We start from the raw sequence: 21,835 nt of genomic DNA, 5'->3' as shown, positions 1-21,835 counted from the left end.
AACGTTGGGCTCTTTTGTTATCACAATACCAGTATGAGATACTGTATCGCCCTACAGCTCAGCATGCAAACGCTGACGCGCTTTCTAGATTGCCGATTCCTGCGGATGATGTCTTCGATTCCTCTGACGACTCTTGCCATTAGATTGACACCGATGAACATCAATCCCTCCGGGATTTTCCGATTGATTATCGTCAGGTGGCACGTGAGACAGCTACGGATCCTCATCTGAGTTTACTATTCAGTTTTTTTCAACGTGGTTGGCCGTCCAAGGCAAAGGACATATCGGATCCTGTGGTTCGTCGCTATTATCCGCAACGTCATCTGTTGTCTGTTTCGCACGGAGTTTTGCTGTTACGCACCGAGAATGACCAGCTTCGTGTAGTGGTTCCCCAAGTGCTCCAATCCAAGGTCCTCAACTTGTTGCATCAAGGTCATTGGGGAGTGGTCCGCACCAAGCAGCTTGCCCGCCGTCATTGTACATGGATCGGCATTGATAAGCAGATTACGCAGATGTCTACAGATTGTTCGACGTGTGCCGAACACCAAGCTGCTCCGCCTCAACGCTATTTTGAGTGGGCACGCCCTGCCGGTCCCTGGCAGCGAGTACATATTGATTTCGTTGGTCCATATTGGCATTCTCGTTGGCTCATCGTGATAGATGCATTTAGTAATTTTCCGTTTCTTGTGCCCATGCAGTCTACAACGTCTGCACAAACTATACAGGCGTTGACTTCAATTTTTTGTATTGAGGGTCTTCCAGAAGTTTTAGTGTCTGACAATGGTCCACAATTTACCTCTGCTGAATTTGAAAGTTTTTGTTCTGCCAATGGCATTCGCCATGTTCTTACTCCGCCGTTCCACCCTCAATCGAATGGTGCAGCGGAACGTTTTGTACGCACATTCAAGGATCATATGGACCGCCTTCGTGCTACGCACTCTCGTCAGCAGGCCCTCATCACGTTCCTGTCGTCGTACCGGACCACGCCACACGATGGCCCTTCGCCTGCGGAGCTTCTCCACGGCCATCGTCATCGCACCCTACTACGGTTGTTGCACCCCCCGGATCGACCCGCCGCTTCTCAGCATCCCACGTGTTTTCAGCGCAACGACGCCGTTTTTTTTTTCAGAGTTTATCACGGTCGCTGTCGTTGGGAACGTGGTACCATGATAAGTGTCCAGGGTCGCAGTTTTTATACTGTTCAAGGTGCTACTGGGGTGCACAGGAGGCATCAGAACCAGTTGCGCCGCGCTGGCTGCCCGGATTCTGCCGCTCGTTCTTTGTCCACAGATTTGGTCCGCGGCGGGTTCCAGCCGCGCCTTCCGACTTCGCTGCCGCCCCCAGGGCAGCAACAGCAGCCATCGCAGCTACCACGCCGACAGCCCGTCCCGTTGATGCCTCCCGCGCAGCTTCATCTGGGAGCGCCCCAGGTGGTCACTCCGGCGCCTGCGGTCCCTCTTCAGTCGCCACCGCCTTCGGAGCTGATGGACGTCGACCCCTCAGCGGGGCCGCCTTCCCAAGCGGTGGCTGTGCAGCCTGTCCTGCAGCCGCTTTCCTCGTGCACCCCCAAGGAGTCTGACCCCGCAGCGCCTTGTCCGGCGCCCACTCAGCAGCCGTCGACGCAGCGTCAGGAGACGCTGCCTCTCTTCGTGGGTTCCGACGCCCCGTCGTGTCCAGTACCAGAAGCTGCGCCCGTGGTCACAGGCGTGCACCCTGACCTCGGTTTTCAGTCGGTGTTTCCCGAGGCCCCGCGCAGCCAATGCTGGGGTGCGGACCGGGGACTGCCACCGACAACAGTCTCCGCCCCGGTCTCTTCTGCTACGCCTGCGGCCAGACCCCTCCCCTGCCGTCGACGCTCGCCACGTCATTATTCAACGACGGTGTGGCGATTTGGGGGGGAGGAGTGTTGTATCCTAGCCAGTAATGCCACCCGAGCCCGCTGCCAAAAGGTTGGCAGCATCAAAGTCCGGACGCCGTCCGCATAAGCAGCGCCAGCGAGACAGGAATTCGCCGCAAGTCTGCGCGCGCCACCGCTGGCTTCTGGGTTCTTAAGCGCTGGAGTCGCGAGCGCTAGGACAGTTCTGTATTCGCCGCTCAGTTGTATACTCGCCACCGAATTGTGTACTTGCTAGTCAGTTGTGTGTTCATCGCAGCAGAGTTGTTGTTTGTCGTCAGCCGACGTTGACCTAGCCGCTCCGACTCAAACTAGACAGATTTCTGTAGACACGGAGTTCACTACTGTGTTTCTGTATCTTCGTTAATAAAGATAAGTACCGACTTTTATTTAATCAGAGTGTTTGGGTTTTCATCTTTCTGTTCACTGTTCCAGCGGACCGGTCGGCCCGCTATTAAAAGTGTGGCGGTGACTTCGTAAGCCGTTTCTACAGCGAATTGTTTGTCGCTACGAACGCCGCCACAAAATCAACACTTACGGCAGTCAGGCTTCTTCTAAACAACATCGACGAAGCACTTCAAAAGAAACAAATGTTCTACACAGTGTTCATACACTTTACCAAAGCCTTTGACTCACTGGAAAGAGATCTTATAGTCTGAAAACTAAAACACAATGGGCGAAGATAGTTTATAGGCAAGTATAATCAAGTCAATCTTCGAATACAACTTAATCACAATATGAGACAACCTCTCTTTTGTGAACCTCATTTTGCAATCTAACAGAGTCTTACAGGGTGACCCAATGAGCCCTTTGCTGTACATTCTTGCCACTGAAGAAGTACTGTGAATTGGGGAAAACGAAGAAGATGTATACACATATGCATACACAGACGACATAGCTGGAGGATCAACAGATATACAGAAGCTGCAGAAAATCACTGGGAGGAGGCGAAACACCCAAAAATCAACATCAGAGGATAAAAAATAAAAATCTCATCAGACTTTAAATACCTAAGGGTGACATTGCAACCAACAGCCCAATGCTTCACAAAACATACAACAGAACATGCAGCCCAAGCAATAAGAGCAATACAGAACATCAAAAACATCCACCTACTCAGTCTAGAAATGGCCATGAAATTATTCAACACACAAATTACCATGAACCATGGATCTTGCCGTTGGTGGGGAGGCTTGCGTGCCTCAGCGATACAGATGGCCGTACCGTAGGTGCAACCACAACGGAGGGGTATCTGTTGAGAAGCCAGACAAACATGTGGTTCCTGAAGAGGGGCAGCAGCCTTTTCAGTAGTTGCAGGGGCAACAGTCTGGATGATTGACTGATCTGGCCTTGTAACATTAACCAAAACGGCCTTGCTGTGCTGGTACTGCGAGCGGCTGAAAGCAAGGGGAAACTACAGCCGTAATTTTTCCCCGAGTACATGCAGCTTTACTGTATGATTAAATGATGATGGCGTCCTCTTGGGTAAAATATTCCCGAGGTAAAATAGTCCCCCATTCGGATCTCCGGGCGGGGACTACTCAAGAGGACGTCGTTATCAGGAGAAAGAAAACTGGCATTCTACGGACCGGAGCGTGGAGTGTCAGATCCCTTAATCGGGCAGGTAGGTTAGAAAATTTAAAAAGGGAAATGGATAGGTTTAAGTTAGATATAGTGGGAATTAGTGAAGTTTGGTGGCAGGAGGAACAAGACTTTTGGTCAGGTGATTACATGGTTATAAATACAAAATCAAATAGGGGTAATGCAGGACTAGGTTTAATAATGAATAAAAAAATAGGAGTGTGGGCAAGCTACTACAAACAGCATAGTGAATGCATTATTGTGGCCAAGATAGACACGAAACCCATGCCTACTACAGTAGTACAAGTTTATATGCCAACTAGCTCTGCAGATGATGAAGAAATTGATGAAATGTATGACGAGATAAAAGAAATTATTCAGGTAGTGAAGGGAGACGAAAATTTAATAGTCATGGGTGACTGGAATTCGTCAGTAGGAAAAGGGAGAGAAGGAAACATAGTAGGTGAATATGGATTGGGGGGAAGAAATGAAAGAGGAAGCCGCCTTGTAGAATTTTGCACAGAGCATAACTTAATCATAGCTAACACTTGGTAGCTCTGAGGGATGAAGTACTGAAGGCAGCAGAGGATCAAGTAGGTAAAAAGACAAGGGCTAATAGAAATCCTTGGGTAACAGAAGAAATATTGAATTTAATTGATGAAAGGAGAAAATATAAAAATGCAGTAAATGGAGCAGGCAAAAAGGAATACAAACGTCTCAAAAATGAGATCGACAGGAAGTGCAAAATGGCTAAGCAGGGATGGCTAGAGGACAAATGTAAGGATGTAGAGGCTTGTCTCACTAGCGGTAAGATAGATACTGCCTAGAGGAAAATTAAAGAGACCTTTGGAGAGAAGAGAACCAGTTGTATGAATATCAAGAGCTCAGATGGAAACCCAGTTCTAAGCAAAGAAGGGAAAGCAGAAAGGTGGAAGGAGTATATAGAGGGTCTATACAAGGGCGATGTACTTGAGGACAATATTATGGAAATGGAAGAGGATGTAGATGAAGATGAAGTGGGAGATAAGATACTGCGTGAAGAGTTTGACAGTGCACTGAAAGACCTGAGTCGAAACAAGGCCCCGGGAGTAGACAACATTCCATTAGAGCTACTGATGGCCTTGGGAGAGCCAGTCCTGACAAAACTCTACCATCTGGTGAGCAAGATGTATGAAACAGGCGAAATACCCTCAGACTTCAAGAAGAACATAATAATTCCAATCCCAAAGAAAGCAGGTGTTGACAGATGTGAAAATTACCGAACTATCAGCTTAATAAGTCACAGCTGCAAAATACTAACATGAATTCTTTACAGACGAATGGAAAAACTAGTAGAAGCCAACCTCGGGGAAGATCAGTTTGGATTCTGTAGAAACACTGGAACACGTGAGGCAATACTGACCTTACGACTTATCTTAGAAGAAAGATTAAGGAAAGGCAAACCTACATTTCTAGCATTTGTAGACTTAGAGAAAGCTTTTGACAACGTTAACTGGAATACTCTCATTCAAATTCTGAAGGTGGCAGGGGTAAAATACAGGGAGCGAAAGGCTATTTACAATTTGTACAGAAACCAGATGGCAGTTATAAGAGTCGAGGGGCATGAAAGGGAAGCAGTGGTTGGGAAAGGAGTGAGACAGGGTTGTAGCCTCTCCCCAATGTTATTCAATCTGTATATTGAGCAAGCAGTAAAGGAAACAAAAGAAAAATTCGGAGTAGGCATTAAAATCCATGGAGAAGAAATAAAAACTTTGAGGTTCACCGATGACGTTGTAATTCTGTCAGAGACAGCAAAGGACTTGGAAGAGCAGTTGAACGGAATGGACAGTGTCTTGAAAGGAGGATATAAGATGTACATCAACAAAAGCAAAACGAGGATAATGGAATGTAGTCAAATTAAATTGGGTGATGCTGAGGGGATTAGATTACGAAATGAGACACTTAAAGTAGTAAAGGAGTTTTGCTATTTAGGGAGTAAAATAGCTGATGATGGTCGAAGTAGAGAGGATATAAAATGTAGACTGGCAATGGCAAGGAAATCGTTTCTGAAGAAGAGAAATTTGTTAACATCGAGTATAGATTTAAGTGTCAGGAAGTCGTTTCTGAAAGTATTTGTATGGAGTGTAACCATGTATGGAAGTGAAACATGGACGATAACCAGTTTGGACAAGAAGAGAATAGAAGCTTTCGAAATGTGGTGCTACAGAAGAATGCTGAAGATAAGGTGGGTAGATCACGTAACTAATGAGGAGGTATTGAATAGGATTGGGGAGAAGAGAAGTTTGTGGCACAACTTGACTAGAAGAAGGGATCGGTTGGTAGGACATGTTTTGAGGCATCAAGGGATCACAAATTTAGCATTGGAGGGCAGCGTGGAGGGTAAAAATCGTAGAGGGAGACCAAGAGATCAATACACTAAGCATATTCAGAAGGATGTAGGTTGCAGTAGGTACTGGGAGATGAAGAAGCTTGCACAGGATAGAGTAGCATGGAGAGCTGCATCAAACCAGTCTCAGGACTGAAGACCACAACAACAACATAAATCTTGCCAATCCTGGCCTATGGGATGGAGGTTATACGGGACCACCTGACAGAAAAAAATCTAAAAACACTAGAAAAGGTAAAATCGACTTATCTAAAAAGAGCACTAAGTCTCTCAAAGACAACAAGATCTAGAATAGTGTATCTGCTAGCAAGAGAGACATTTCTAATTGAAGACATCAAACTTCGATATATGATGCCACACACCAAGGCTTGCAGAAATCAACTGAAGGTCATGGAGGATAAACGAGATAAGTATGGCAGGAGTTCTATGGCACCGAAACAATGATGAATCGCTCATGGACAGCACCAACCTTCGAACTGTGACATGCCGTAACTAGATTATCTATTCACGGCTTTCATCATCTAATATGCAAAAACAAAAATTATCATGACCCAACCACAACATGTGAGTGTGAACTGTGTAACGAAGCCTGTGAACGATATCACATAGAACAGCGCAGTAAAAGAGTGAAATCTATACATGAATATGCAAAAATGTAAAATGTTAAGCAAAGTAACTGTATATGGCTATTTGGCTGCAATTTATTAAATAAATAAATAATTTCTCTCCACAGGTGTTCCATACCCTTCCTGGTATCATTAAGTTTGGAAGAAGGAATAAGTGAAACGTTCCCAGATGTTATTCTCTCGGTAACCTTCCAATCTATAATTTCTCCAAATTGTTGCTCCAAACTAATTACATTTATAATATCAGAGTTAGCTATTTTCTTTTTTGAAATTCCTTTCTTCATTATCTACCCATGTATTGACACCAGTAATTTGTGATTGAATAATTGGCATTAATTCATTATGCTTATCTACACTCTCTTTCAAAGTATTCATTCCCTGTCTTACATCATTATATTTAATATTGTGCACATTTTCAAAACACCCTAACTATTCAGTAAGTTCTGATTCTACATTATTATATTTGTTCTCAATGTCAAGTTCCAATATTTTCGATAAATCTTGAAAGGTGTCATTCTCTTTCTGACTAAGGTCAGAAAAACATATCATTTATATGAGTGGTCAAAGAATTTGTTAACTCATTCTTTAAATCTACTTTTAAATTCTCTACTTTACTACTTACGGCTTTGAATTCAGTCTTCAAAGCACCCATGTCTTCACATGGACTACAAAATTCCTTGCTTTGAGAGTTGACTTTGGCATTTAACAAACCTAAATTTGTCATTTGAGTATTTAATTGAAAATTTAATGAGTTTAACTTAAGACTTTTAGCTTTGATTAAATTCATCAACTCATCCCAGAGAGGCACTTCTTTGCTAATCTTCATGGACATAGCTGGGTCTTGAGTTTCCCCAACCTGTTGTATATTTTCCATACTTTTATATGCCTTAGCTCTTGTAAGCATTTAAAACTAACTTCAGTTATGATAATTACACAATAACAGTTCACTCAACAGTATCTTGTACCACTTCATATTAAAGTAATCAAGTTTTGTTTCACACTCACCCAGCGTAGAATTCTCGTTGCATAGGTGAGCGGATGTGGAGGCAGGTCAGTAACGGTGAATAGCAGCTGGTGCCAGTGGCGTCAGATGTATTTTGGTTTGAGTGTCTGTGTCCCCGCAATGTATGTGCGAGCTGTATACTCCCCGCACTGGCTTCTTAGTTGAAGCAGTCCATGCGTAATTCTTCTTAGACAAATACGTCAAAATCTTCTTTACTATTTTTATAGTTGTGAATTTTTCATTTCTTCAATGTTTTTCCATTTAAATTTTGCTCCACTGAATACTTGGACATATTCCAATGTCTTGTAGTAATTCCCTTGTCTTATTATGTTTGGTTGCTATGGCAACATATAACAGCTTCTTCTCTCATTTTTGACTTAAAATTCCTGTTTTCTCGATCATTTCACACAGGTTGCCACATTCTAATGTTCTGACGACTTAAAGTGTGAGTGCGGATCTGGGTTACATTAGCTTATTCCCCCAAACCACCTTCCACTTCTTTACGAGGCGACTTACTTGGAATTTGCAGCCACTCTTCTTTACTGAATAGCCGGCTGCTGGAAACCCTCTTGACTTCTTCTCCAACAAATAATGCTAGGTACAGGAATTTTTAGACTCTTTCTACTTATGAAATAAGTAGACATACAAACTTTACTTTTTGTCAACTAATGATGTATTTGACCTCCATACACAAAAAAAATCTCACTTTCCACATGAATACGTAACTTCTAGCAAGTCTCTCGTACAGTTGGATGTTAGAAACAATGAATTACAGTTAAAAGAAAGTTGGCTTGGATACCATGCCCTTTCTTAACATGAATCATAAAATGAGCCTTGCCTCTAATAAGGTTGCATTAAGAGTACACAAGAGTACTTTTTCAACTGTTCTTGTTTTAATAACAATAGTCAATGACACAATAAGCATAGAACTGCATATAAACTCTGTGGTTCTTCCTCACACACTCACTAAAACATATATGAATTGCCTGACAGGTTCTTGTCACTGGCGTCCGACCGCTGTGTCTACTTTCTTCCCATGACTGATTTTAAACCTGCACACACAAACATGTGACACGCAGTAGGTATGATTCTACCATCCCACACTCATATTCAGAATACTGTGTGTTAGAGATGGTAGAAGGATGAGTGGTTCTAGAATTTACACAGAAATTCTCAAATCACAACACACTATACACTCAGGCATGCTGTACCGTGACATTTTCATGTGCAAATGGCCAACAACAAGAAGGCACACATACATGTACATACTAATTCTGATACTCTCCAGCCAACCATGCAGTTTTAATGTGCTAATGCAAAAGTTCACTAGTTACGATGATTTTATTTCATACAGTTGTATAATTGTCACCCTGTACATATAAAAAATTGCACATCCCTCAGGAGAGATCACATTGTCACTGTGAAACACTGCCTCTAACCTTGATTATGGCCTCAAGTGTATGAGGAAGAGAGAACACAGGTTTCTTCAGGTATGCCATATCCATGTGAATCCACTCATTGGTGACTGAGCCTGTAGGTCCATCAAACTGCAGGGATGTTGACTGCTATGGTTCAGGTATCATTTCAAACAGTCCCAGATATTTTGTATGTGATTAAGATTGAGCATTTAGTGGGCCAGACAGAGTGTGAAAGTGTACATGGGAATACTTAACACCAGGAATACATGCATGCTGCCCTATTGACACACCTGTTATTGTCTTTGGTGACACAAGTGTCTACAGCATGCTCATTGTAAAGGTGTAGAAGAAAGGGCGACACTTGGTGATGGGGAGCGTCAAAGTAAACATCCTGATTCACAATTCACTTCACATCTGTGAAGGCTCTCCTTCATGATTATATTTACAGAACACAATGAATGAACTTAAACAACAGGACAGCTCGTCTGAATAGGCCATGTTCAATTTTCTTTTTTTTTTATCCTTATCAAACTGAGATTGTGTTTCACTTCTAATGATCATAATGCTGACACAATGATAAGCTCCAGCTTACGTTCTTGCTTCACTGATGGAGGATCCTATATTGCACAATCTTGTTGATAGCTGTGGAATATATGGTCACCACATTTCCCCTGGCCTAAAGTGTCTATAAAAATAATTAACTGGGTTCACACATGCTCTCATTTGTCTCAATTACTTCAATAATCTGGAGGAACCATGGTAAGAGCTACTTGGTCCTATGCTTATGGACACCATCTGTTTTCAAGACCAATATTGTCAGAGTATAAGTAGTTGTTTTCTGTCAAAATGTGGGTAGCAAATTAGATATCCCCCAAGTGCCCACAGAAGAATAAGAAAACACATATAAAAGTTACAGAAATGTGCAGCCTTTCGAAGCCAGTGGTTCCTTTTTCTGGCAGAAGGGCTGTATGAAAAGGAAGAGGGATGAAGAAAAAAAGACTGGTGATGTTTCAAAAATGAGAAAAGTTACAGAGAAGTCGCCCAGAACAACTGGCTCCAAAAGCTTGCACATTTCCATAAATTTTATATGTGTTTTCTCATGGCGCTGCTTGGTGAGTAGATTTTTTATCGATCCAATTATATTACATTTTCAAAAACTGACTTAGATATTCCTGATTTTCACTGAATGTATGACTCGATTTTATGAGGTTGAACAAACACTGCATACACATCAGTGTAAAAAAGAGCACACTACTTTATATAAAATTCTCATTCTTGTAATCCCACCAGACACCATGACAGATCAATTGACAAAATTATGCATATGCGAGAGAAGGTCGCAAGGCACAGTATGAAATGTCACATTTGTTGGCAACATGGTTTTCTCTTGAACTGTGATTTAGACTTTGTTGTTACCTACTGCCAATATTTGACTAGCACATGGTCTTGCCTGTCTCCAAGTGTGGTTACTGTCTTCACTCCAACTGACAGCTGTGTTTACAATGAATGAACCGATGGCATATGGCTGCACCAACATCATGGTTCATATTCAGGTGATTACCAGTTGAAGCTATAAACAGTGTTCTCCTGAACTAAATGAGTAAGTTATTCAGGCTTTCAAAATACTGTACTGGCCAAGAAGTATCCACCTCCAGAAGTCTTCATAGTATATTTCCAGAAGAACCAGGAACTATTACTTTCTGTAATTTATTTGTAAATAATTTGTGCTTGGTACAATTTTTGTTGTTAACAAAGCAGGATACATAAAAATGAGAAAGACTGTTTAGTTAAAAATCAGTGAACCAACTAACTAGAATTGAAAACCTATCATCATAAATACCTTACAACTGTTAAATTCATCTGGGATGGCCAACTGTGGGTAGAAGCCACCACACAATATAATTTTGAGCATGGTGAGATCCTTGTAACTACAGGCTGTTGCACCAGATAAGAGTTCCTGTTGGAGAGAAAAAAGAAGAAAAAAATGGTAACTGTATAGGTGTATAGGTGTACGCTATGCACATTTTTGGACAAATCTAAATCAAGGCAAACTGTATTAGCAGTTTATCACTCACAGTCCTTACATCAAAAAGGAGGGAAAGCAAAGTAATGAGTGTGTTGTTTCAACATTGGATTTAATGTCTAATAGTTGTTTAGTGAGTGAAGTGGATATTTACTGAAAGTACAATGTACAGCGTGCAGGAATAAGGATGAGAATTATCAGGAATAATACCTCACTTTTTGCACCTTATGAAGTAAGGACTGACAGAAGAAACAGAAAGGCATTGAACAGTACAAATAAAATAAAATTTACCAGAGTGCTGTAATTCTCCTAAATACATGCGTAAGAAGTTTCCAAGCAATGTGAAGCAACTGGGACTGCCTTTTAAAGCATAAAATGAGATTATGTCAATTCAATTTAAATAACAAAGTCTGAAGGAATAAAAAACAATACGGATATCTCACTGAGACACGAATGTGTGTGTTACATGTTCTCCAAATGAGTGCAAATGTAACTGACCTCTGCATGAGAATGAAGTCTACGATTTTTTAAATGATTGCTGTGGGCCAATGAAGAAAAGAAACAGAAATTTCTATAGATTCAATAAGAATATGTTACCATTTATGGACAGCTGGCTACACTGGCAATATAAACATATACTCTGATATGTCTCTAAATGCTGTGGCTGCCCACTTCACACACTGTTGTGCCTACTGCATCGACATCCTGCTTCACAACCAACCAACACAGAATACTCGCATCACAGTGCATATATTCACCAGGAAAACCTACGTCGTCTGTGTTGTCAATTCACATATTTACCGGCGGGCACAACACAACACCAGGTCTCCACCAGTGGCCTCCAGGGACCACTACCCATTTGTGGAGCCTGCAGAACAGTTTCCCCAGAGGTCGTAGCTAGCCCAGGAACTACTTAGATAAGCCAGGTATGTGAGCACAAATAGTTCTGGCAGATATCTCTGCCAATGGGCTTTATCAGGTGGCGCACTGCCGGCAAAAGGCAGTTTGACGCACCACTTGGAAGTATACAGAGCTGCCATCATGGCAGCCATGGCCAGATGCCTCTTCTAGCAGGCCGATCTGTTGCAGATGGACTTGGTATAGTTGCTGAATTTCTTGACATAGTAGAATTGTTTATTGTGATCGCTCCCCGTGAAGAGTTGGGTGTTTTCTATTATTATTTGTTATTTTACATTTGTGTCGATCCGCAGTTGGGATCGAGTCTGCTGTTCTTTTGGAGATTGTATTATTGTTTCGTTTTGGTGAGTCCAATAAATTGTTTTCAGACTTGTGTTTTTTGCATTTCTATTCTGCTAGTGCACATACTTCGCTAAATACAGCGTTTTATGGGCAAACAGCCTACTCAAATGTGAATGCAGAAAATGAGAAAAAATAATTTTAAAACGTAAACCAAAAGCTACTATTTCTCATCTTTTCTCTTGAAAGTCTTTAACTAAAATAAATTTTCTTGCCTTACATGACTTTAGGGCAAATGTGAATACTACAGTAATTTTCCAATTAGAAAATCCTATGCCTATGTCTAGGATGTGGTAGTGAAGGACCTGCAAAGTGAGTACACAGGAGGGATATAATCTATTCATTGGATTCAAACAATTTTTCAGCCAAAACTCACTTAGATGTGGGAATATGTGAAAGTCAGAGAGCACAAAATATGGTGAATCGGATAGATATTCCAAAGAATCATAGCCTACTTCAAATACCTTAGTTTTTTACCACTGACAAAGCACCTTTATGAGTAGATGAAATATTTTTTCTGTCTTACAATTCACACCTCTTTTACGACAAACAATCCAGGCCTCTTTTATGATGAGATTTTGCCCAGCCAACACCCAAGGTTTATAAAGTATTCATCTGGAATTGATTCTCCTTGACAAAGCTATTACTAACAAGGACCATTTCGCATTCCAGGAAAAACATAAGCTGTAACTTTTCCAGTAGACAAAATTGACTTCTTCTCTTTTGGTGCAGGACCATCAGTTATTTTAATGCTGTGGCAGAATAAGTCTTTCATATTAGTATCCACTTCACTGTGGTGTACATTACTACAATTCGTAAATGTCTGTAAAACTTTAATACATAAAATAAGGGAAAGGCAGCTACTTACCTATACAGGTTGGTGTCTGCCAAATGGAAACATGTAACAGAAACAGTTAACACCAGCTTTTGAACCCTAGCTGTTTTGATAGTAAGAGTGCACACATTCACATACACAACCACACAGATACCCAAACATAGATGCTCGCAGTTACAGTGACAGTTGCTCCACAGCATTAGTTTCGTAATCTCTGGATAATGGCCAGTGATTTTCACGACAGAATACAGTGCGTTCTCAGTGTACCATAGAGCACTGACGTGAGTAGAGTCAAAACAACATTAAGTAAATGTGTTTTCTGGGACAGTGGGCTGTGAATTTGGGACATAAACTTAAAATTTGTATTGCAATACATTTGAAAACCATTAGAGATTATATACAGTATTTGTTTGTGATTTCCGTGAGATGAAAAATAAAGCAAAACTTGTTACTGAAGAGAGTGAAACAGTTGTAGACATGGTAATTAAAGTTGGATTAAGCAATGAATCTGGAATTCAACATGTTCCAGCATAATGTCAAGTGCCAGCATGCCAGATGGGAATGGTAGAGCAGAGAGAGCTGTGAAGAAGACGTCAGTCAATAGTAAGCTGACTGACCACTCTCTAGGACGATGACGAGACAGCAGTGGCCTCTAGGTGAAGAGGACATAAGTGCCGCACCGCCTGGCCATCACCCAGTTGAAGACTGGCCATTCTATGAACTCTACAGCAGCGACTTAGGAACTGTATAATTTCACTTGTATTAGGCGATCTCTATACTGATGAGATTTCTTATTTTGTCTGCCGCCTATTGCTTGCGACATATCACTGTAAATTCTCAAAGTTAAGTATTGTCACTTATCTTACTGTATTAAAAATGTATTAATGTGATTTTCTTGAATTGTTGTCTAGTGATCCGAGAATGCAGGTTTCCTAGGCATGCCATATTTGACGAGTAGGCAGGACACAACACAACATAACATGATGTTTTGGAAACTTAAAAGAGCTGGGAAATCCTATAATGAATTTGACAGTGGAGGTTTCAACTCTGCTGCATAAGCAGCACCCCACAGCAAGTAAGAGGACACTTTATTTCATATTTTGAGAGAAATAAATAAATAAAATGTCTAGAGTAGACTCCATCATATAATCTGTCCAAGTTCTGAAAAATGATCATCCAGAAGATGAAAAGAAACATGGAAAAGTAGATGCAATTGAGAAATCCACTTTTGACAGTAATCAAAAATTTGAACAAAGTTATCAGGAATTGCAAAAGATGATTATGAGTATGATAACAGAATTAATTAACTTTTGTGACATGAACAGTGTTTTCTAAAGCAGTGATTAAATAATAATAATAATAATAATAACAATGATATGGTGTATTTGAATAGAGAGGTTAAACCAGAGGCATTTCACAACTGCCACAAACAGTAAGAAAACACAGTTACATACAATTATGAAAGAACCATGCACCCAATTACAGATTTGTGTGTGTGTGTGTGTGTGTGTGTGTGTGTGTGTGTGTGTAGAGACATTTGGGTGTGAGCGTGCGCGTGCGCCCACACATGCGCGCGCGCGCGCGCGCGCGCGCGCACACACACACACACACACACACACAAACGCAACTCACACACAAATGACCACAGCCTCTGGCTGCTGAGGCCCACACTGCAACCAGCATTGCATGATGTTGGATGCAACCATGTGGTAGGGGTGAGGAGGGGGCTGGGGCAGGGACGGCGAGGGATAACAGGGTAGGGTGCGGAATGATGAAGTGCTGCTTGTGGGAGCATACAGAGATGAGGTGGAGAGCGGATAGGGAAGCTAGGTGCACACAGTAGGTTAGACAGAGGCTGAGGGATATCCCATCAAAGGCAGGGCTACCTGTGAAACCTGTCGTGGTATCTACATGTGAAAATGCAACCATTGTGTTTCATTCTACATGGGATGACAACCAACAAGCTGTCTGTCCACGTGAATGGCCACCCACAAACAAATAGCGGCCAAGAAATAGCTGGACCACCACACCACTTAGCAAGCCACCCAAGACAACGTTCTTCATTTCAACAAACTGCTTCACAGTCTGTGCTATCTGGATCCTTCCCACCACCACCTTTTCTGAACTGTGTAGTTGGGAACTCTCTCTCCAATATATTGTATGTTCCTGAAGCCTCCTGACCTCAACTTTCCTTAGTCTTTGTCCTTACCCTCTAGCCCATTTCATGTTCTCATTCCAGCACCACAGTCCTCTATTCCACCAACGCACCCACAGTGTTTTTACCTCTTTCCCTTTCCACTAGCCCTCCCCCACCCTCTGTCCAACCTCCCTACACCACCTAGCTGTCCTAACCTTTCTCCACCTCATATCTGTATGCCCGCACCCCTACCCTGGGATCCTTCCCCTCCCTGCCCCAGCCCCCTCCTTACTCTGACTGCCTGGTTGCATCTCCCATCATGCACTGTTGCTCGCAGTCTGGCCTCAGCAGCCAGAGATTACGGTCATGTATGTGTGAGTTGCGTTTATGTGCATGTGTTTGTATATGTTGTGCCTATCTGCAACTCAGCATCTCCACTATATGATGAATAGCATTAAAAAGAAAGATAGATAGTAGAAAGGAAAAAAGATGTACTGCAAAGGGGATGATGGCAACAGATCACCAAAAAAAGCACAGAAAAAGGAGTGATTTTGAAAAGAAGAGTCATGGATGATGCATAATGATGAAATGAAGTTGAATAACACAAAGGGAAAAACAGGAAACCAAGAGTTGAGAGCAAGAATTACCAAAGGCAAAACTACGGGGCTTGTGAGGTTCAAGTTTGTGATGTGAAGTCAGTTTTGAATTTTGACATCTGCTAGCAAGAAAAGGAACCATGTCAAATTACTTGGGTAACAAGCCTAATACTTAGATTCTTGTTGTTAAGTTGCAAGAAGTAGTTAGCAATAGATTAAACCACACTGTAAGTATAAAGTGACAATATGTCACTGCTTTTTGTTACTGAGAGCCTTTATAGTTACATCACGACCTGAATGTTGACTGGAACTTCTTGCTGTATTGACATACACCTCTAGGACCAAAGATAGATCTAACTTTTCTTTGTTGAGGAAGAGGGATGAATGTAGTTGGGTGGCAGACAGGAGAAAATGGGAAATATAACAAGAAGATTTGAAGAATTACAATGAAATAATGAACCATTTAGTTACCTGTAGTCTTGAGCTGTCATTGCTCAACCTAAAATCAATATCCCTTATGTCAACATCATCTTCCTTCACATCTTCTTCATTTCCCAGCCTCCACACATCAAGTTTTAATTTTCGGGGTTTGTGAATGCTTTTCTCTTTGTAGTTACGTTGCATCTCTTTCAGCAAGCGACGCTCTCCATGATGTAAACTGCGTTCTGCACTGCTCAATGATGGCATGTCAGCTTCTTGAAGAAGGCCACATTCCTGTGTACACAATCAAATATGCATAAAACTTTTCTTCTACTATGTATTACAAATCTGTAAATTGATAGCTAAGCATAAGAACATCTTTTATTTTTTAATATTTTTCAGAAACAAAAAGTATCTAATTAAGATAGCACTGCTGTTCAGAAATATAGAAAATTATGTATCAATGGGTACTCTGTTGAACTGTGGCACAGACATCTGTTTCAGCTTCCTACACTTTCATATTTAAATACTTATTTTTCCTTTCTGTCTCTCTTTACTTTGCAATTTTGATCCTCTTCTTTTTCTTACATTGGCTTCTTCTTCTATATTATTTGTTGCTTATTTTTGTTGCTATTTATCTTTATTTCTGCTATATTACTGGTTTCAGTCTTCCCTACTCTTATCCCTGACTTGTAGACTACTCTTTTTTATTCTGAAACTCTTAACATCTCAGATTTTCAGATCTTGTCAGTTGCTAACAGTCACAAAGTGAATGTGTATTGCAAGCAAGACAGTACTTTTTCATAATTTTCAATGCCACATGGCAAATATAACTGCAGGTGTATACAATGAACACTCTCAGTACATTATGTTGTTCGTGTGGTAAATTTTGATAAACATAATTTTTATGAGTTAAACACCCTAGTTAAGAGGGAATTTATAGGAATCACTTATGCAACATGTCTCCAAAGTGAAAGAAAGTAAGTTTATTGAAATGATTTAATCCTGCTGTTCTGTTAACTTTTACTTTACAAATGTACTGTTCAGGTCAATATGACCCAACATAATAAAATGCTGTAAAAAAACTTCTACTCACATGTATTTTTTGGACAGTTGCAAGCCACTGACTCTGTTTTTATATTACAGTATGTTGTTAGTGATCATAGTGATATAATAATAATAATAATAATAATAATAATAATAATAATGGTTTGATGCAGCTCTCCGTGCTACTCTATCCTGTGCAAGCTTCTTCATCTCCCAGTAATTACTGCAACCTACATCCTTCTGAATCTGCTTAGTGTATTCATCGCTTGGTCTCCCTCTACGATTTTTACCCTCCACACTGCCCTCCAATACTAAATTTGTGATCCCTTGATGCCTCAGAACATGTCCTATCAACCAGTCCCTTCTTCTTGTCAAGTTGTGCCACAAACTCCTCTTCTCCCCAATTCTATTCAATACCTCCTCATTAGTTATGTGATCTACCCATCTAATCTTCAGCATTCTTCTGTAGCACCACATTTCGAAAGCTTCTATTCTCTTCTTGTCCAAACTATTTATCGTCCATGTTTCACTTCCATACATGACTACACTCCATACAAATACTTTCAGAAACGACTTCCTGACACTTAAATCTATACTCGATGTTAACAAATTTCTCTTCTACAAAAACACTTTCCTTGCCATTGCCAGTATACATTTTATATCCTCTCTACTTCGACCATCGTCAGTTATTTTTCTCCCCAAATAGCAAAACTCCGTTACTACTTTAAGTGTCTCATTTCCTAATCTAATTCCCTCAACATTGCCCGACTTAATTCAACTACATTTCATTATCCTCGTTTTGCTTTTGTTGATGTACATCTTATATCCTCCTTTCAAGATACTGTCCATTCCGTTCAACTGCTCTTCCAAGTCCTTTGCTGTCTCTGACAGAATTACAATGTCATCGACGAACCTCAAAGTTTTTATTTCTTGTCCATGGACTTTAATACCTACTCCGAATTTTTCTTTTGTTTCCTTTACTGCTTGCTCAATATACAGATTGAATAACATCGGGGAGAGGCTACAACCCTGTCTCACTCCTTTCCCAACCACTGCTTCCCTTTCATGCCCCTCGACTCTTATAACTGCCATCTGGTTTCTGTACAAATTGTAAATAGCCTTTCGCTCCCTGTATTTTACCCCTGCCACCTTTAGAATTTGAAGAGAGTATTCCAGTCAACATTGTCAAAAGCTGTCTCTAAGTCTACAAATGCTAGAAATGTAGGTTTGCCTTTCCTTAATCTATTTTCTAAGATAAGTCGTACGGTGAGTATTGCCTCATGTGTTCCAATATTTCTGCGGAATCCAAATTGATCTTCGCCGAGGTCGGCTTCTACCAGTTTTTCCATTCGTCTGTAAAGAATTCGCGTTAGTATTTTGCAGCTGTGACTTATTAAACTGATAGTTCGGTAATTTTCACATCTGTCAACACCTGCTTTCTTTGGTATTGGAATTATTATATTCTTCTTGAAGTCTGAGGGTATTTCGCCTGTCTCATACATCTTGCTCGCCAGATGGTAGAGTTTTGTCAGGACTGGCTCTCCCAAGGCTGTCAGTAGTTCCAATGGAATGTTGTCTACTCCCAGGGCCTTGTTTCGACTCAGGTCTTTCAGTGCTCTGTCAAACTCTTCACACAGTATCATATCTCCCATTTCATCTTCATCTACATCCTCTTGCATTTCCATAATATTGTCCTCAAGTACATCGCCCTTGTATAGACCCTCTATATACTCCTTCCACCTTTCTGCTTTATTCATACAAGTGGATCCCTTTTCTCCAAGGGTCTCTTTAATTTTCCTGTAGGCAGTATCTATCTTACCCCTAGTTAGATAAGCCTCTACATCCTTACATTTGTCCTCTAGCCATCCCTGCTTAGCCATTTTGCACTTCCTGTCGATCTCATTTTTGAGACGTTTGTATTCCTTTTTGCCTGCTCCATTTACTGCATTTTTATATTTTCTCCTTTCATCAATTAAATTCAATATTTCTTCTGTTACCCAAGGATTTCTACTAGCCCTCGTCTTTTTACCTACTTGATCCTCTGCTGCCTTCACTGCTTCATCCCTCAGAGCTACCCATTCTTCTTCTACTGTATTTCTTTCCCCCATTCCTGTCAATTGTTGCCTTATGCTCTCCCTGAGACTCTGTACAACCTCTGGTTTAGTCAGTTTATCCAGATCCCATTTCCTTAAATTCCCACCTTTTTGCAGTTTCTTCAGTTTTAATCTACAGTTCATAACCAATAGATTGTGGTCAGAGTCCACATTTCCCCTGGCAATGTCTTACAATTTAAAATCTGGTTCCTAAATCTCTGTCTTATCATTATATAATCTATCTGAAACCTTTTAGTATCTCGAGGATTCTTCCATGTATACAACCTTCTTTTATGATTCTTGAACCAAGTGTTAGCTATGATTAAGTTATGCTCTGTGCAAAATTATACCAGACAGGTTCCTCTTTCATTCTCTCCCCCAATCCATATTCACTCACTATGTTTCCTTCTCTCCATTTTCCTACTCTCGAATTCCAGTCACCCATGGCTATTAAATTTTCGTCTCCCTTCACTACCTGAATAATTTCTTTTATCTCATCATACATTTCATCAATTTCTTCGTCATCTGCAGAGCTAGTTGGCATATAAACTTGTACTACTGTAGTAGGCATGGGCTTCGTGTCTATCTTGGCCACAATAATGCGTTCACTATGCTGTTGGTAGTAGCTTGCCCACACTCTTATTTTTTTATTCATTATTAAACCTAATCCTGCATAACCCCTATTTGATTTTGTATTTACAATCCTTTATTCACCTGACCAAAAGTCTTGTTCCTCCTGCCACCGAACTTCACTAATTCCCACTATATCTAACTTCAACCTATCCATTTCCCTTTTTAAATTTTCTAACCTACCTGCCCGATTAAGGGATCTGACATTCCACGCTCCGATCCATAGAACGCCAGTTTTCTTTCTCCTGATAACGACGTTTACTTGAGTAGTCCCCGCCCGGAGATCCGAATGGGGGACTATTTTACCTCCGGAATATTTTACCCAAGAGGATGCCATCGTCATTTAACCATACAGTAAAGCTGCATGCCCTCGGGAAAAATTGCGGCTGTAGTTTCCCCTTGCTTTCAGCCGTTCGCAATACCAGCACAGCGAGGCTGTTTTGGTTAATGTTGCAAGGCCAGATCAGTCAATCATCCAGACTGTTGCTCCTGCAACTACTGAAAAGGCTGCTGCCCCTCTTCAGGAACCACACGTTTGTCTGGCCTCTCAACAGATACCCCTCCGTTGTGGTTGCACCTACAGTACGGCCATCTGTATCGCTGTGGCACGCAAGCCTCCCCACCAACGGCAAGGTCCATGGTTCATGGGGCATAATAATAATAATAATAATAATAATAATAGTAATAATAATAGTACGCAGAACTTCACAAAAGAAAATTTATTATTTTAATGCTCATGCAGAGTATATTAGGAACAACAGACATTTCCACCAAAAATGTCATTCTCAACAACCATCTGTCCATCTGCCCATATCACTTTATTTCCTTCTTGCTCGCTGCAGTTTGGACACAAGCAGAAAACATGTGTTTTGGATACACATTTATTACACTTTTCACACAACATGTTTTTTTTTTTTTTAATTGTCATTGCTTGAAGGACAGAACTTAAAGAGTGTGCATGTTTAGTAGAGTTTCTTGTTGTTACTGATTGACCACACCTGTCACTCCTTCAAGGTCTTGGATGCTCCTGCCCATTCTCAAAGAAAATTCTGTTCTGGGAAAATGCTTCCTTGATGCAGTGTGCTCTGCAACAAGTGACGTTCCAAGTTCCACCAAAAATATTCTCCTTCTAGTCAATTTTCTTGCATTCCATTTAGGGTCAATCAAAGTCCACAAGGCATAGGCATTGTAAGCAGAAACATCAAGAGTATTGTAGAAAACTATCATGGGCCATCTACTTTTTTTTTGTTTGCAGTATATGTACCAGTTAGCTGATTGGGTGTGTCTAAAGCCCCTTTGGTTGAATTATAAAATAAAATAGTGAACCATGGACCTTGCCGTTGGTGGGGAGGCTTGCGTGCCTAATCAATAAAGATAGCCGTACAGTAGGTGCAACCACAACGGAAAGGTATCTGTTGAGAGGTCAGACAAATGTGTGGTTCCTGAAGAGGGGCAGCAGCCCTTTCAGTAGTTGCAGGGGCAACAGTCTGGATGGTTGACTGATCTAGCCTTGTAACACTAACCAAAATGGCCTTGCTGTGCTCGTACAGCGAACGGCTGAAAGCAAGGGGAAACTACAGCTGTAAATTTTCCCGAAGGCATGCAGCTTTATTGTTTGGTTAAATGATGATGGCATCCTCTTGGGTAAAATATTCCCGAGGTAAAATAGTCCCCCATTTGGATCTCTGGGCGGGGACTACTCAGGAGGACGTCGTTATCAGGAGAAAGAAAGCTGGCATTCTACGGATCGGAGCATGGAATGTCAGATCCCTTAATCGGGCAGCTAGGTTAGAAAATTTAAAAAGGGAAATGGATAGGTTAAAGTTAGATATAGTGGGAATTAGTGAAGTTCAGTGGCAGGAGGAACAAGACTTCTGGTCAGGTGAGTA

The 21,835-nt window shown here is 41.1% G+C and overlaps 1 protein-coding gene across 2 annotated transcripts in view; it reads right to left on the bottom strand.

Annotated features, from left to right (window-relative positions):
• Positions 1-21,835, bottom strand: part of LOC124621863 (probable ATP-dependent RNA helicase DHX34) — a 193,092-nt gene that overhangs the window by 58,121 nt on the left and 113,136 nt on the right. For both annotated transcript variants that reach the window (XM_047147328.1, XM_047147335.1), the window contains exons 12-13: positions 16,228-16,470; positions 10,749-10,865 (exon numbers count right to left, since the gene is read on the bottom strand). In XM_047147328.1, coding sequence (XP_047003284.1) covers positions 10,749-10,865; positions 16,228-16,470 — 360 coding nt within the window. The remainder of the gene's footprint in view (positions 1-10,748; positions 10,866-16,227; positions 16,471-21,835) is intronic.

This window comes from Schistocerca americana, chromosome 1 (genome assembly GCF_021461395.2).
Source record: "Schistocerca americana isolate TAMUIC-IGC-003095 chromosome 1, iqSchAmer2.1, whole genome shotgun sequence".
Classification (NCBI taxonomy): domain Eukaryota; kingdom Metazoa; phylum Arthropoda; class Insecta; order Orthoptera; family Acrididae; genus Schistocerca; species Schistocerca americana.
The sequence above is the reverse complement of the archived record's forward strand: the minus strand, read 5'-3'. Positions and strand labels throughout refer to the sequence as shown.